Genomic DNA, 15759 nt, shown 5'->3' with positions numbered 1-15759 from the left:
CCCAGGCTTCAGCCGTTTACCGCCGTCTGTCACCGCCTTTTGTGTTACACCTTGGCCAGGGACCACCCCTGCCAGCCTGCTCGCCGACTCGCCGCGCCAGCTGCGTGTTGCCTTGCACGTCAACTCCAGCGCAGCCTCCTTGTCAGCTTGGAGAGCTTCCAACCCGACCTCTTGAACCTCCAAGGCTGTCATTGATTGCACGAGAGCTCCAACGACGACAGCTCGACAACACCACAACACGCGATTCAGACCGCTCTACCTCCTGAGGTTCGAAACGACATTCATCCGATAGCGATACTGTCCAACAAACACGCTTGAACCTCCCCACCCAGAGCTGCCGTTGCATCGAAGCCATCACCATCCACACCCGCTTCCCAGCAGCCACCCCTCCACAACAGCCAAGATGGTATGCTCCTCTCCCCATGATATCCTCACATACCTCTACCCAAACAATAACTAACCTCTCTCCTCCCAGTCCTCCCCTTCTCAATAAGTCCGCCCCCCCCCCCCCTCTTTCCCCACCAGTTCCTAACTCCCCCTCCCAGACGGCGGCGCCTGCGTAGCAATGGTAGGCAAAGACTGCGTAGCCATAGCCTGCGACCTCCGCCTCGGCCTCCAAGCCCTCACCGTCTCCAACAACTTCCCCAAAATCTTCCAATACGGCGACAACGTCTTCCTCGGCCTCACCGGCCTCGCCACCGACGTGGCCACCGTCTCGGACCTCTTCCGCTACAAAGTAAACATGTACCGCCTCCGCGAAGAGCGCCAGATCGCTCCCCGCACCTTTGCCAACCTTGTATCTTCCTCCCTGTACGAGCGCCGCTTCGGTCCGTGGTTTGTCTCCCCCGTCGTTGCGGGGCTGGACCCCAAGACGGGCCAGCCATTTATCTGCGGGTTTGATAGTATTGGGTGCATTGATTTTGCAAAGGACTTTATTGTCAGTGGGACGGCGACGGAGCAGTTGTTTGGCATGTGTGAGAGTTTGTGGGAGCCGAATCTTGTGAGTGTTTTCGGAAATATCAAAAAGGGAGAGAATGCTGACTGGAGAATGATATAGGGCCCTGATCAGCTTTTCGAGACGATTTCCCAATCCCTTCTCAACGCCGTCGACAGAGATGCCCTTTCCGGTTGGGGTGCTCATGTGTACATTATTGAGAAGGACAAGGTGACCAAGAGACTGCTCAAGGGACGGCAGGATTAGAAAGGGTGCACGAAGAAGAAGAAATGTTTTAGATCAAGGGAATGAACCGGGGCAAAAGGTAGCAACCGCTGTGTCTCTTCTGTGGCAGGCGGGAGTTGGGGCATACTAGGCGTTGTAACAGTGAATGATATTTTGAGACCATACAATGACCACCGTCAAGGATCAAGTTTTCCATCCGAAACAAGAATTGTCCTCATAGAAGATGGGAAATGCAATTTGCATCTGTCATTGGTATCTGTGTTAAAGCAATGCTATATCTTTACGTTTCATGTGCAGTGTCTAAATATCGTTTAATACGTGCGGTTTTACCGCCCAAATATCATTTTTGTCTTGTTATATGTCTTCTCTATTTTTCTCCTGTAACTCCTCTATAGATCCTTCTTATCTTTAGAGACCACCGCAGAGCTCGACACTGGGGTCTGCATAAAAAACTTGCGCTCCACAAACTTCAACACTTCGTCGATGAGACTGCAAATTCGAAGTTAGCAAGGTGTTCATTAGCGTATAAAGGAAAGGAGGCTAAACTTACACAACTGGCGCACTGATGGCCACCACAGCCTTCCACTCAGCCGCATTCAGAGGCAAGATAGAGAAGAGAGTCTGCAAGAAGGGGGTGTAAAGCAGGGCAAAGTGAAGCGCCATCGACAGAGCGATGGCATACACAAGCATCATGTTCTTCCACACTGGAAGCGTGAGCAGCGATTCGCTCGATGACAGCGCATTCATGGCGTTGAACATCTCAATGACGACGAGAATAGAAAGGGAGACAGTAGAGCCGGCCTTGGCCCGGACATCGGTGAACATGGCACAGCCAATCTCGGGGAACTCAGTCTTGCAGTGGTGGAAGTGGGAGAGCTGGTAGAAGCTGATCTGGGGACCCTCAGAGTAGAACATGAACCACCAGGCGTAACCGGCCACAGTGGCGAGACCGACGTAGGTGCCGATGATCAGGTAGCGGATGAACAACCAGCCACCGATAAGGGCCTCGTCGCGCTTTCTGGGCTGGCGTCTCATGATGTCGTGGTCAGGCGGGTTGAAGGACAGGGCGGTGGCCGGGAGACCGTCGGTGACGAGGTTGACCCAGAGGAGCTGAACAGGGATAAGAGCCTCAGGCATGCCAAGAGCAGCGGTAAGGAAGATAGAAACGACCTCGCCGATGTTGGAAGAGATGAGATACCGGATGAACTGTTGAGTGTTGTTGTAGATGGCACGGCCTTCCTCGATGGCAACACCAATGGTGGCAAAGTTGTCATCGGCCAGAACCATGTCAGCTGCGAGCTTAGAGACATCAGTACCAGAACCCATAGCAACGCCAATATCGGCCTTCTTGAGAGCAGGAGCATCGTTGACACCATCGCCAGTCATGGCAACAACCTCGCCAAGGGACTGAAGGAGGTCAACAAGCTTAGACTTGTGAGTGGGCTCGACACGGGAGAAAAGAGAAGCGTTCTTGGCCGCCTCAAGCTGCTCGCTGTGGCTCAGATTATCAAATTCACGACCAGTGAAGCTCTTTCCAGTGAGATCCTCGTCAGGGCCAAAGACACCAATCTGGCGGCAGATGGTCTCAGCAGTGTTGCGGTTGTCACCGGTAACGACGATAACACGGATACCGGCATCCTTGCACTTCTGAATTGAGCCAGCAACCTCGGGACGAGGAGGATCCAGCATACCAACGAGACCAAGGAGAGTAAGATTCTGTTCCAGTTGGGCGTACTCGGAGGTAGACTTGGCCTTATGCAGGAGAGACTCGCCCTGAACGTTGTCACGGCTAGCCAAAGCGATAACACGAAGACCCTTGTTACCATAATCAACCACTTCCTTCAGAAGAAGATCAGCCAGGTTGCGGTCCATGGGGACCTTCTTTCCATTGCGGCCAACAAGGGTGTGGGTGCAGCGTTCAATGATCGACTCGGGGGCGCCCTTGACAAAGAGCTTTTGGGAGTTTCCGTTTTGCACCAGCACTGACATACTCTTGCGATCGCGAGAGAATTCGTAGGTGACCAGGCGGCTGAACTGCTTCTCGTACCAAGAGCTGGCATAGTGAACACGGTCCTTGGGGTTGCAGTCAGCAGGGGCGCAAGGGCCCACCTTTTCAACCATAACACGAAGGGCACCTTCAGTAGGCTCGCCGACGTTGGAGTAGCTGTCAGTGTGTGAGTGGTAATCAAGGCGGGCATCGTTGCAGAGGGCGGCGACCTGGGTCATTTGAAGGATGGTTGAGGACTCCTGGACAAGGTCGGTAACAACCTTGCCGTTAGACCTGATATTCCCCCGAGGTTCGAATGTGGTTCCCTCGACATCCAGTTCCTCCAAACCAGTGCCACTGGCGCTCAGATAGACAACTTTGCTGACGCTCATCTGGTTGGTAGTAAGAGTACCGGTCTTGTCGGAGCAGATAACACTGCAGCTTCCAAGGGTCTCAACAGAGGGCAAGCTTCTGACAACTGCGTTCTTGGCTGCCATCTTGCGAGTTCCCAAAGCGAGACAAGTGGTAATGACTACAGCCAGACCTTCCGGAATAGCAGCAACACCAAGCGAGACAGCGATCTTGAGGTAGTAGATGGCACCCTTGGCGTAGCTTCCATGGCTGGGGTCACTGAAGTGAGGAATGTTGATGAGCCAGACGAGAACGCAGATAACAGTGATGACCTTGGCGAGCTGGTCACCAAAATCATTGAGCTTCTGCTTCAAAGGGGTCGGCTCGGAGATTTGCGCCGTGATACTCTCATGAATGTCGCCAATCGCCGTATTGGAACCAGTCAAGACAACCACAGCCCTGGCGTGGCCGGTGACGACGGTAGTTCCCGAGAAAAGCATATTGACCTGGTCCTGCTTCACAGCCTTCTCATCCTTGACAACAACCTCGCTATCCTTGCCCACACTTTCGCTTTCTCCGGTAAGAATGGCCTGGTCGACAGCGAAGCTGTTGCTGTGGATCGAAATCAAGCGGCAGTCGGCAGGGATACGAGCGCCAACAGAAACATCCACAATGTCACCCGGAACCAACTCCTCAGCCTTGATCCTGTGAAGCTGCCCATTGCGCACAACATTGGCCTCGTTGGCTGAGTATTCCTGAAGGGCGGCAATGGCCTTTTCGGCGCTGCTTTCTTGCGAGACTCCGACGACGGCGTTGAGAACCAAGATGGTGAGAATGACGGCCGGGTCGACGAATGCGCTCCATCCACCCTCCTCCTCGAAGAGAGCCAAAACGAAGGAAACCGCGGCGGAACCGAGAAGGATCAGGACCAACTGGTCCTTGAACTGTTCAAGGATGAGTTCCCATAATGGAGTAGGTGGTTCTTCGGCGATAGCTACAGAGAACAGACCAGTTAGCCAAGTGATCGACGTTCGCGATAGCGAAGCATAAACCTAACATCAACTACATACCATTTTTACCATGCTTCGCCTGTAAGCTTTTGACTTGGGCATCTGTTAACCCAGTTGCTGGATTTACGCCCAGAGTGCTGAGCACCTCTTGGGACGATCGCGCGAAGGCGTTGTCCATTATTGCACTTCTGCCGTGTTCCGGCTGGTGCAGTATAGTGGAAAAGTGTCGCTCTTTGTCAGAAAGCGAAGGCGGTCTCTAAACCCAAGAGGCTGGTATTTTGAAGATAGAAAAGTGGTTGGTTGTCAGAGAAGAAAAGCTCAAACTCGAAAGCCCTGTCGAGTGTCCTGCGAATTCAGGGAAGCGCAAGAGGTTATGAGAACGACCATGCGCAAAGAAAATCTAGAGTTGCAGCCTCTTAAGAAAATGGGCCAGAGTGAGTGGATTGAAGGGAAGGCGAGATAAATATGGGCTGGAGCAAGATATAAAAAAAAAAGGTCAGCCTTATTAGGAAGTTCAAAATACATGTGCACGACGTGTCCAGTTCCAACAAAGTGATGTCGCCCCTCTGCAGTGCTTGTTGGTGGAGTTTGCGCTGAGTGGCCACCGGGACCAGGGGTCGGAGGCGTGTCCAAAAGCTTCCCCAACTCGGTTAAGCCCATCCGAGCTTCCATCCTAGCATGGCTTAGCTTGGCACTTCTTCGCCCCGGCGCATGTCACTTCGATCAAGCCTTGCACCTGCAGCCCTTCCATTGTGGGGGGACACCAATCAAAGGCCATGTGACAAGAAACGTGGGATGGCGAAGAGAGATGGCAGTTGTAAGGAGGTTTTCTGGCTAGAATGTCGGATATATGATATGGCCTTGAGGCATCCAGCATCACCAAGCTTGAGCTGTTGTCTGGGGAAAGTGACGGCCTCATTAAGTCAGCGATACCCCGACCAAATCGGGGGTAAGCTATCAATGAAAGGGAAACCGAATCTTCTGGAGAGCCACACTGGCGCGTTTCAATCTTGGAGTTGGATTTGGAAACATTTCGAAACAGACTAGGGGCCGTACTCGGTTACAGAGATGTTGATATTTTTGATATGCATTTATCCGACATATCTAAACATCCTGCCATTTGAGTTTTGAGCTCTCTTCAGATTAGGCAAAGTAAGCATTGAAGTCACGGGGTAAAGTATCTCCTTGTCATGGCTCTATATCCTACATCGAAATTGGGCTTGGGTAAGGTTTTACTCCATTCAACTATGGTTGAAGGCTCGTCTGGTTTTTTTTGTAAATCCGAACACGCTTGAAGGCTTTAGATTTCAACGTTTTTACCCTCTCTGTAAACAACCATATCCGCCTTCTTATAAATGTAGAACATGAACAGGACAAACATTGAAAGCGCCTCGCACAAACTGCTTTGCAAAAAACGACGCCATCAACCGTTGCCAAACCCATCCAACTTCCTCGCACCTGCCATCGCGCAGCTTGCCTCATCCACTATAACCCTGACTCCCCAAATTTACCCCGCCAACCCCACCACTCACAGCCAAACAGCAGCCAAGTCAACATACAGCCTGCCTCATCAGGCTTCACTCACTCGCTTACACCATCAACACCGTCAGGCAGAAACAATAAACCAAAGCTCATATAACATCCTCCATTTTACATCTCCCACCTCTTCCTCTACAAACCAACCACAACCACTCAAACCTATCCAAAATGGCACCCCCCACCCCCCTCGAGAGAGCAACCAACTCTGTCCTCCGCCTCGTAAAAGAAGAGTCCTACTACCACAAGGAGCTCGCCCATCAAGAAACCCGCATCTCCAAGCTCCAGACTGAGATTGCCGCCGGCAAACCCGACCTCGACAGCAACGCCCCTTACATGTTGAAACAAGAGGTAAATAATTCTCTTCAGCTGTCCTCTTGACAAATTCGTTGGAATAACCCTAACCCTCAACAATAGCAAACCGCCCTCGAGGAAACCAAAGCCGTCTTCGGTCCTCTCCGTGACAAGATCTCCGAAGCTGTCCAGAACCTGGAGGAGCAAATCGCCATCACGGAGAGCGATGGGGCGGAGGGCAAGGAGGAGGAGCTGAAGAAGGCGAGGGAGGCGGTGGAGAGTGGGAAGAAGGTTGCTGAGCAGGAGTAGTAGATAATTCATGGAAGAAAAGCAAGTAGGACGTGTTCATAATTAATATTATTTGACGATGAGGTGCTTGAACTACAAATTGATTTATACTGTACCAGTTTACATTACGTTGTTGGTATTGACGCTATCTAACAAATAGTTGTTCTGGGCTCAGTTGAGTGTTAAATGTTGCCTAGACAGGATATCTAGCAACAATCAGACGATATCTTTACATTGCATTGCGCCCTCCTTAACCATGTCTGTCATTTTCCGTGTTCATGTGGTATCCATACTATCGCCCTGTCCGTCCACCAAAATCTGAGGCAAGTCCGCTGGTGGGGGAGACAGAGGGCTATCCGGCTCCGACTCCTCATCCCTCGGCGGCTCATCCTCCATCTCAACATCACCCTGATCCCTCCCCTCCCGCTCCTCTTGCTCAGTCCTATGCTCCACCGTCCCCTCCCTACTCTGCCCACCACTCCCAAAGCTTGCCCCCAGCGCATTCCCCGGCTTCAAAAACGACCCATTATCCTGCGTCGACGGCGCCGGACTCTCCCTAGCGGGCGTCCTACCACCCGCCGTGGACATCGCCCTAGGAGTGCCAACCACATCCCCAGCCTCAATCGAGTTCTTAAGTCCGCTCTCCCCCCTAGGGGTAGCATTCCCGCCAGGCGTTCCCGGCCTAGGCGTCTGTCCAGCCTCCGCCTCATTCGACTCATCCATACCCTCCCTTCTCTCAACTTCCTCCTTCTCATCCCTGATCAACCGCCGAAGTGCCATAGATTCATCCATGATCCTAGAGAACTGATTGCGGCGTTCGACCCATGTGTCGCTGTAGGTAGAACTCTCCGCCTTGAGCTCGGCAATTTCATCTTGCAGCTTCCTTATAGCCGCCTTTTGCTCCTCCCGAGCGCGCAAAGCTGGATTTTTTGTGATCTCATCCGCCAACTTGTCAAACTGCTTCCGCTGCTCCTGCGTCTCTTTCGCCTGCTCCAATTTCTGATTGAGGTGGATGATGTTGGCGCGGACAGAGGTGATGTCGCGCTTGATTCGCTCGCGCTCTTGGGCGTAGTGTTGCCTGTCCTTTTCGTTGGCGGTGAAGAGGAATTGGAGGCGCTCCATGCTGCTGTCGAAGGCGGCGAAGTCGAGGGTGATGTCTTGGTACATTCGGGCGTAGTCGAGTCTCGGGGTGGTGACATCGGGGACAGCGGCGGGAGTAGGGGCTGGGCTGGAGGTGTCATCTTTTTGGGACGGGTGATTTTCTGGCTCTCGCATGAGGATGGGGTCTGCGAAGCGGTAGAGGGTGTTGATGCGCTTGGTGATGCGCTTGTAGGCCTTCTCTTCTACGGCGAGGAGTCGGGCTTTGTGGAGTTCATTTTCTTCTTTTTCGCTTAGGAGGCCCCAGCCTTCTGGTCGCTCCATCTGGGGATCTGGTATGGGTGAGAAACTGGGTGGTGGTTCGACAATACTGGCGTCACAAGATGCTGTCGATCTCGGCCGATTTCTCTGGAAAGTGCGAAATCGCCTCGAGTACCCGCAATTAGGTATTTACGCGTAAGTTTGGTTTCAGTAGCTCCGTGAATGGAACTATGGTAACCTTGGTCAGGATGGTGGTTGTTGGGGACAGAAGTGCAGCGGTTGAAAGTTTGTTGTCAGGTTTGAAGATCGCAGTTTGCGCGCCAATCCAGCTTCTTGGGCAGTTTGCAGCTTCCCTGGACCCTGGCGCGCCGAGAGATCAATGCCAAGAGATGTCCGTGACGGAGATTGGAGAATCTACTGTACTCCGTACCTGCTCTGCCAGGTTCACCAACCGCGACGAGCGAAAAAAAACTCCGTTTGGAAAATCTACGGGAATAAGTCAAATAGTCAAACTAGATGGCGTTTTAAAGAATCATTCTCGACCAGGCATATGCTTCGACAATGCTCTCAAGTTCCTCAAATGGGCTGCCAGACAATGCATAGATCTGCGCTAGCCTATTGGGGATTGGTGGATCCGCGATGCGGGTCCCGAGGCTCAGGTGGCCCGGGCACCCTAGTAGCGAGTGACGGTTGTATAAAAGAGAGTCGCAACCTCTTATCTTGAAACCTTCTGGATCTCACTTGATTCTCGACTTTGGTGATACTTTCGTACACTTCTGAGCTGGATGGTGCAATGATTTTCTGCGCAAAAGGATATCTAATAGAATCTACCTTTGATCACAACTTCCCTGGTTAAAGGCCCGTTTTCCCGGACCTCTTTACGGTCTCACCATCACCTTCCCTGAACATCATCTGTGTCTTTTCGAAGGTGCTTATTGGATCAGTTCTGGACGACGGTCGGCGCACAACGAGCAAATTCTACGAGAGCAACATCTCCAACTCCAAACCACCCGCCCCGCAACTTTCTATTGATTCCATTGTTCGACTTCCACCCTATTGTCACCGCTATTGTCACCACGGGTGAGGCCCACTTTCAGTCATCATGGAGCTTCAAATATCTACCGGCCCTTTGCGGAGGAACGGTCCTCGTCCTCTTCTCGACATGGCTCTTGATGTCGCGATCAGAAACATTCAAGACATCCCAAGCTTAGGAGACATGCCTACCCACCTCTTGCAGCCGGTCCTCAGGGCCGTGAAGACCGCCGAGCACCTTCACACCCTCGAGCAGGAGACAGATGAGCGAATCTACGAAGTCTCACCATCTCGTAAGTTCTGCCATCATTTGCCCTTGGCTCGGCACTCATTGCTAACATTGGTCGATAGATTGGAAGCATCTTATCGAGCGCGACTTCAAAACGCTTGCTGCTCAGTATAGTTGGCAGCCAAAGGACCCAAAGTCTTGGTACAAAGTCTATAAGAAGTACGAGACGGTCTACAACCAACAGCTCGAAGAGGCTACCAATGCCTTCATGAAGAAAATGGAAGATGTCAATGGCCAGCGTTCCTCCCGTCAAGCCAAGATTATCTCTGTTCCTGAATCTCGCCGACTGCCTCTTCACTATTCGCAACGCCAACGCGAGGGTCCCAAAGCCGGCCACTGGTCCTCTCAGCCTCGCCCGAAGAAGACTTTTATTGCTAAGGCCAAGAGGCAAGTCGCCGCTGAGACCAGTCGTCTGAAGCTCTCCAACCCCGCTGGCCGCATTCCTGTCAGGCAAAGCCAAATCAGACAGGCACCAATTGCCATGCAGAACGACGTTCGTATCAATCGCCAGTTCGACGCCGCTGCCACCATTGTCAACGCCCCAATCAGAAAGGCCTCTGACACCACAGCCAGTGATCGTGACCGCAAAGAACGCGAGAACCGGCTCCTTTCAATCAAGGGCAAGGGCGCCGCCATCGCCAAACCAGCCAACATCATCTCCTTCAGCGATGATGAAGACGACCACATCCCCAGCAATGGGGGTGACGACTTGTTTGGTGATGACGAACCCGCCAGTCCTCACCAGCGTGGAAGCCTGTCTGTGGAGGAACTCGAAGCCGTGGTGGAGAGGGTCGTTTCTCCCAAGAAACAACCCGTCGCCAGACCCCGTGGTCTTCTCTCTGCGACGCCTGGCGCCATCAAGGCACCCGTGGCGGCCCGCTCGCCACCAAAGTCGTTCACTGGCGAGACCTCGCCCGCACCTGCGCCTGCGGGTGCTAGCAACTCGCCTGCTGTCGGCTCTAGGGGGCCCGCTGCTCCTATCGTCCGCAAGCGCAAGCCTGTGGACATTTTCATGCGTCCGAGCAAGCGGGTCCCCCGTTAGGGAACGTAGAAGGGATAGATTTTGTGGGGGAATTCAAATTTTGGGATTTGCATGGAAATCAGCGAGGATGGTTGGCATTTTCAGCAGGCGTTGAGATGGTTTTTTTAGCCTGATACAAGCAGATACCCGAGATTAAGCGGTGGTTATCTGGAAGTTGGTGTACGATGGAGAGATGAATGGAATGGTTTTTACACGGGCATGACCTATGCTTATATGATGTGTACGATGATCGATTGAATGGATGGGCTTTTGTACGGGGCTTTACTTCTGCTTATATATCGTTTTTAAGTGATGGGTTTTCCAAGACTCGAATTACTTCTGATCATGTTCAGCATCTTGATCTCCATCCATATATTCGGTTCACCACACGAGGCGAAGACTGATGTAAAGATGCATTCTTCATTCATGAGTGACTTTCCCTAGGCAAGGCAAGATCATATCCCATAAGACGCTCGATCCCACCTACCCACCATCTACGCTACCTCCTCAACAAAACACTGTCACCCTTCCTCCACAGCGCTGATGTCCACCATCATCATCACCTTGTTTGCCTCATCTTGCTGTACCTAACAACAGCCAAACTTTCCCACTCTGCCGTATTGCCTATATTCATAACCCTTTACAGCTACCACCCCCATTATCCCCTTTCCCTCCCTATCATTTTTTTCTTTCTTTTTCAAAGCCCACCCCTCAACGCCAAAACCAAATGTAACGTCGCGCCACCCTCAAGCCCATAGTCATCAGCGGTTTTGTCGTCGACCCTATTGGTTTTTTTACCATCATTAGCAACTATTAACACACTCAAAATAAGTGGCGGTGGTGGTGGTAGTGGTGGTGTGGGGGAGGGTACATTTGTTTCCCCCCAAAGATCAACCTCTGCTGCACGGGCGGGATCCCCTCCTTCTCCTCCACCAGCTCCTTGATCTTGGAGACCTTGTCGGAGCCCTCGACGTTGAGCTCGATTTCCTTTCCGGTGAGGGTGCGTACTCTATCCCACCCGTCAGTCAGTTCATCGCACAAGCACGGTATGGCGGGGCTGAACGGACTTTACGAGCATCTTGGCGTTTGGCTTTTGTGTCTTTCCACTAAGAGATTCTTTGGTGAAATAAGGGATAGTTGTTTATCTGTTGGTTGTTGTTCTTCAAGATCAAGCACTCGTGGGATGGTGGTGAATGTTGTTGCTGGCAGAAAGAGGAAGAATACTACACCGGTCAGCAATGCTGGCAAGCTCGAGAGGCAGCAGTCGCCAAGTGAGCCACCCACCATCGATGGCAGCTGCTGTCCCAGCAGGCGGCCGCAAGGAGGGGTTAGTGGGGCAGGTAGGTTGATTGTGGGTCCGCGGGTCGGTCGGTTTGTGTGGGGTTGGTGGGTGAGCCTCAGGCTTGGCTCGCTGGGGGCTGCTTGGTAATGGATGAGGCCCATTAAATGTTCAGCCTTATTGAGCTGCTGGAACTGTTACTTGAGGGGCATTAAAGACCGTTTATGCTGACAATGTACTCAAAAATAAACGGGATGAACAAAAACGTATCTCAAAATGTGTGATTCTGACCGCCAACTCCAGACAATTCATGACTTCTTCAATGCATCTTTTCACCAACGTACTCATACACAGGGGCTTTGTAAAATGTTCAGCCTATACATACAGACAGTGGAGATTGATTCAATACCTCCATTCCCACCTCTTTCAAAACACAGCTTCCTTATTTGTTCTCCTCATCAAAGACGTTCAACCCAAGACCCTCAGAGTCAAGGAGCAGTCTGTTCTTGCCACCAGCCTCCTGGATGATCTGGGCAATGGAACGAGCGTTCTCCAGCTTCTTCAACTCCAGATATGACTTGTTCTTCTTGATAGCCTCACCAATGAGCTCAGCAGAGCGAGCCTCACCCTGAGCCTTGACAACCATGGCCTGCTTCTCCTGGCGAGCTTTGTCGACGATGAATGCGGCACGTTGAGCCTCTTGTTGGGCAACCTGCTTGGCTTCAACGGCAGCTGTGAACTCAGGAGAGAAGGCAAGATGCTAATAAATTGTTAGCGGTTTGTTAAGCGATGTGATTTCCACAAAGAGGAACCCACCGTCAAGGACACGTCGTCCAGAAGAATGTTAAAGCGCGCAGCTCTCCTGGAGAGGTTCTCACGAACCAGCTTGGCAACCATTTCTCTTTGTGTGATCAGCTGACTGGCATTGAACTGGGCAACAACGCTCTTCAGCACTTCGTTGACAATCGAAGGGAGGACACGCTCGTCATAGTCGGTGCCGAGAGTGCGGTAGATCTGAGGAAGGGCGGTGATTTCGGGTCTCGAGAGGACACGGCAGGTGATGTTGACCATTTGAAGATCCTTGGTACCGGTGAGGGAAGAAACGTTTCTCGGCTTAGCACGAACATCGTAGACAATAGGAGTCTCGAACCATGGGACGACAAAGTGAGTTCCTGTGTGAATATTTGTAAGTCAGTTAGTCTGTCTCTCCAGCAAGAGTGTAATGTCTAAACCCAACATACCTTCGGTATAAATATCCTTGCTGACACCACTTATTCTCCGGTACTTAATCGCTCTGTGACCACCATCGACGTTGAACAGCGCACTCTGAAACAGCAAGGCGCCACCACCAAGGACAGCGAGAGCAGCAACCCCTCCTGCGATGCCACCACCTCCGCCGGGCATTCTGCCTCCGGAGCGAGTTTGTTGGGCCGCATACTGCAGCTTGTTCATGTAATCCTGGAAGGGATTGCGGTTCGCCATCTTGTCTGTTGTCTAGGTATAGTGGCTGATGCTGAATGGCAGCTGGTTTGCACTGTGGAGAAAGAGCTTGCAGCTTCACGAGGTGTGGAACCAGTTGCTTCTCTTCATCGCTGACGAACACCACTTGCAGGAAGCAGGGTTCCCAGCACGCATGGGCCACCTCTCTCCAAACCCATATCACGTGCTCTCGCGACCTTTCACATCCTTGCTCTTCGCGCCTCAAAGCTTGGCCAGATCCAGGCTGGTTCACGGTACTGGGGTACTTGCTCCATGCATTTTTAGCCCAAGAATTGAACCTCACCTTCCAATTGCTCCATCAACATCCAGTCAATTGTCCCCCACCACCATCGCCCAGTTGTCGCCAAAGTGAGCAAGTTCAGACGGTCTTGCACAGTCTTTGTAAAAAATTAGCGGCCAGTGTGATATTGGATAAGAAGGAGCAATTCAAGTCCCAATTGCTATCGGTAGTTCACACCTATTGTGGTGAATTTGATTGTTCCTTCCACGGATTTTGCCCTTCGCGCCTCTCAAGACCAGGGTGACTTTGTCAACTACTGCTTCGCATCGCATCGAAGCGCATCGCATCATCGCAACCAGCCTTTTTCCCCCTTCCTTCGCCGAGACAACATTGACGCCGAGACTTCCATTTCAATTAGTCGTCGACTCTCTGCCAGTCAATTACTTATTTCCACCGAATTTTCAAAGCGACTCTTTTCACTCCAGGCTTTGCGCATCCTCTGATCGCAAAGATGTCAAACAGACAGCCCTCTCGTGTCGTCTTCGTGGGCAACATCCCATATGGCAAGTCGTCGAGATTATATTACGTCTTTTCGAAGTCGATTGCTAACAAACCGTTATCTGCAGGACTCACCGAGGAGCAAATCACTGAAATCTTCAGTGGTGCTGGTCGCGTCCTGAACTTTCGTCTTGTCTATGATCGAGAGACTGGTCGCCCCAAGGGCTTTGGTTTCGCTGAGTTCCCTGACCACGGTAAGTAGTCTCTTCAATGCTGACATGACACCGGCCTGTGGCGTGGAAATCGCAGAGCCGCATACTCAAAGTTACTTTTGCTGACTTTTTATTCCTTTAGACTCTGCTTCTTCAGCCGTCCGAAACTTGAATGATTATGAGATTATGGGACGGAAGTTGCGTGTCGACTTTAGCAATGAAACGGTCAGCGACGAAGATGGTCGTGACCGTGACGCTGCTGTAAGTCTCGATATTTCTTTATCCGAGATTCATCCAAACTAATACTCTCCAGGGCCCTTCTGCTGCCGGTTACTCGGCGCCGTCGAACGGTAACAACGTTGCCGCGCCGGTCGTCCCCGCGGGCGGTTCGTCGCTCCCTCCTTTGCCCCAGGGCAAAGATCTCCCTCCTGGTGTGAGCTGCACCGATGCCATATCGCAAACGCTTCGCACCCTGCCCCCGGCGCAGCTGCTGGATATCATCCAGCAGATGAAGACGCTGGCGACCAACGACCCTGCGCGCTGCGCCGAGCTGTTGAACCAAGCTCCCCAGCTTGGTTATGCTGTTTTCCAGGCCCTGTTGATCATGGGCTTGGTGTCACCGGACGCCATCAACTCCGTCCTCGACACTGGTGTGAGCGTTGCCCCGCCTCCTGCGGCTGTCCCCGCCAACTATGGCGGCTACCCTGTCCCTGCGGCGACCGGCACTCCAGTCGGTGGTTATGCCGCCCCTCCCGTCGCTGCCCCGGTTGTTCCGGTCCCTGGTGCCGCGCCTCCTCCTGTCACTGCCCCGCCTCCTGCTCAGGACCCTGAGGCCCTGATGCGTGCTGTCATGGAGCTACCTCAAGAGACAATTGACATGCTTCCCGAAGCCGAGAAGCAGCAGATTTTGGCCTTGAGAGCTCAATTCTCCCTGCAAGGTCACCGCTAGAAGCAGAGGTACGACAACAAGCCCGGGGATGATTGTACACCAATTGGCAGTTGCGAGGAGGCAGTTACGGCGGGTAATGACGACAACTATACCGGGAGGGATCAAGTCACCAAACTTACAGCCGAGCTAATCCTAAATATCGGTAAAGTTGGTGAGTCTCAGCCTGCGGGTGGTTTTGATAACTCTAAGCTTCCGTGTTTTGACATTTATGGCAAGCTGAAGGGCGGTATCAACCGCAAGTTTAAAAACAATGACCACGATTTTGGCACCGCGAATATCCGCAAATCAACGACTGTGGACAACGGTAGCGACTTGGGCTCTCACGACTTTTACTCCCCCACTGGGGGTAGTGTTATTTCGGAGGAGGACGTGGACGATCTCGTTCTTGAAATTACGCCACTTGCTGCCCCCGTGGCTTTGAACACCTTTATCCCCGGACACAACTTGCTGCGTTCGACACCGAACAACTCAAAGTCTCCCAGTATCAATGAGAAGCCTTCTGACTATCAAGACGAAGACAGCTTCGACGCTGAAGTTTATGGCGACTCTGAGCCTGGAGTTGACGGTGACTTTCAAAGGACACTTAGGTCTTTTCACTGATACAGCATTGATACCTCTGGAGCGCTTCACAAATGACATCTGGACTGGCTTTTCTTTCCTTTTCTTTCTGCCTTTTTCATTGGAGTTCTCGGCTCTTACGGCATTTGACTTTTTTTCCATCTCATCTTACGATTGGCATACCAAGGCGTTGGGA

At 52.2% G+C, this 15759-nt stretch overlaps 8 protein-coding genes across 8 annotated transcripts; 4 read left to right on the top strand and 4 right to left on the bottom strand.

The window, feature by feature from the left end:
• Nucleotides 1-45: 45 nt before the first annotated feature.
• PUP3 (proteasome core particle subunit beta 3) lies at nucleotides 46-1360 on the top strand. Its single transcript, XM_062885110.1, has 3 exons — nucleotides 46-406; nucleotides 526-1000; nucleotides 1058-1360. Exons 2-3 carry the CDS (start codon nucleotides 566-568, stop codon nucleotides 1199-1201), a joined length of 579 nt encoding a protein of 192 aa, XP_062748041.1. The 5' UTR covers nucleotides 46-406; nucleotides 526-565; the 3' UTR covers nucleotides 1202-1360.
• A 16-nt stretch (nucleotides 1361-1376) lies between these two features.
• Nucleotides 1377-5090, bottom strand: QC762_107030 (uncharacterized protein). The gene is made up of 3 exons (XM_062885109.1): nucleotides 4589-5090; nucleotides 1731-4512; nucleotides 1377-1669 (listed from the first exon to the last, which is right to left on the bottom strand). Exons 1-3 carry the CDS (start codon nucleotides 4704-4706, stop codon nucleotides 1570-1572), a joined length of 3000 nt encoding a protein of 999 aa, XP_062748040.1. The 5' UTR covers nucleotides 4707-5090; the 3' UTR covers nucleotides 1377-1569.
• Nucleotides 5091-5450: 360 nt separating this feature from the next.
• Nucleotides 5451-6725, top strand: RBL2 (tubulin folding cofactor A). The gene is made up of 2 exons (XM_062885108.1): nucleotides 5451-6415; nucleotides 6482-6725. The coding sequence occupies exons 1-2, from the start codon at nucleotides 6236-6238 to the stop codon at nucleotides 6665-6667; spliced, it is 366 nt and encodes a 121-aa protein (XP_062748039.1). The 5' UTR covers nucleotides 5451-6235; the 3' UTR covers nucleotides 6668-6725.
• Nucleotides 6726-6922: 197 nt separating this feature from the next.
• Nucleotides 6923-8068, bottom strand: QC762_107010 (uncharacterized protein; the record flags this gene model as incomplete). Its single annotated transcript, XM_062885107.1, has 1 exon — nucleotides 6923-8068. One exon carries the CDS (start codon nucleotides 8066-8068, stop codon nucleotides 6923-6925), a length of 1146 nt encoding a protein of 381 aa, XP_062748038.1.
• A 633-nt stretch (nucleotides 8069-8701) lies between these two features.
• QC762_107000 (uncharacterized protein) lies at nucleotides 8702-10696 on the top strand. Its single transcript, XM_062885106.1, has 2 exons — nucleotides 8702-9330; nucleotides 9389-10696. Exons 1-2 carry the CDS (start codon nucleotides 9108-9110, stop codon nucleotides 10366-10368), a joined length of 1203 nt encoding a protein of 400 aa, XP_062748037.1. The 5' UTR covers nucleotides 8702-9107; the 3' UTR covers nucleotides 10369-10696.
• Nucleotides 10697-10894: 198 nt separating this feature from the next.
• QC762_106990 (uncharacterized protein) lies at nucleotides 10895-11790 on the bottom strand (the record flags this gene model as incomplete). Its single annotated transcript, XM_062885105.1, has 3 exons — nucleotides 10895-11129; nucleotides 11219-11356; nucleotides 11420-11790. 3 exons carry the CDS (start codon nucleotides 11788-11790, stop codon nucleotides 11045-11047), a joined length of 594 nt encoding a protein of 197 aa, XP_062748036.1. The 3' UTR covers nucleotides 10895-11044.
• A 278-nt stretch (nucleotides 11791-12068) lies between these two features.
• PHB2 (Prohibitin-2, subunit of the prohibitin complex (Phb1p-Phb2p)) lies at nucleotides 12069-13227 on the bottom strand (the record flags this gene model as incomplete). The annotated part of the gene is made up of 3 exons (XM_062885104.1): nucleotides 12868-13227; nucleotides 12443-12798; nucleotides 12069-12386 (listed from the first exon to the last, which is right to left on the bottom strand). The coding sequence occupies exons 1-3, from the start codon at nucleotides 13106-13108 to the stop codon at nucleotides 12069-12071; spliced, it is 915 nt and encodes a 304-aa protein (XP_062748035.1). The 5' UTR covers nucleotides 13109-13227.
• Nucleotides 13228-13381: 154 nt separating this feature from the next.
• QC762_106970 (uncharacterized protein) lies at nucleotides 13382-15605 on the top strand (the record flags this gene model as incomplete). The annotated part of the gene is made up of 4 exons (XM_062885103.1): nucleotides 13382-14098; nucleotides 14199-14317; nucleotides 14370-14994; nucleotides 15070-15605. The coding sequence occupies exons 1-4, from the start codon at nucleotides 13858-13860 to the stop codon at nucleotides 15603-15605; spliced, it is 1521 nt and encodes a 506-aa protein (XP_062748034.1). The 5' UTR covers nucleotides 13382-13857.
• Nucleotides 15606-15759: the final 154 nt, after the last annotated feature.

Source organism: Podospora pseudocomata, assembly GCF_035222375.1.
Source record: "Podospora pseudocomata strain CBS 415.72m chromosome 1 map unlocalized CBS415.72m_1, whole genome shotgun sequence".
NCBI lineage: Eukaryota > Fungi > Ascomycota > Sordariomycetes > Sordariales > Podosporaceae > Podospora > Podospora pseudocomata.
This window is presented reverse-complemented; position numbering and strand designations above follow the sequence as displayed.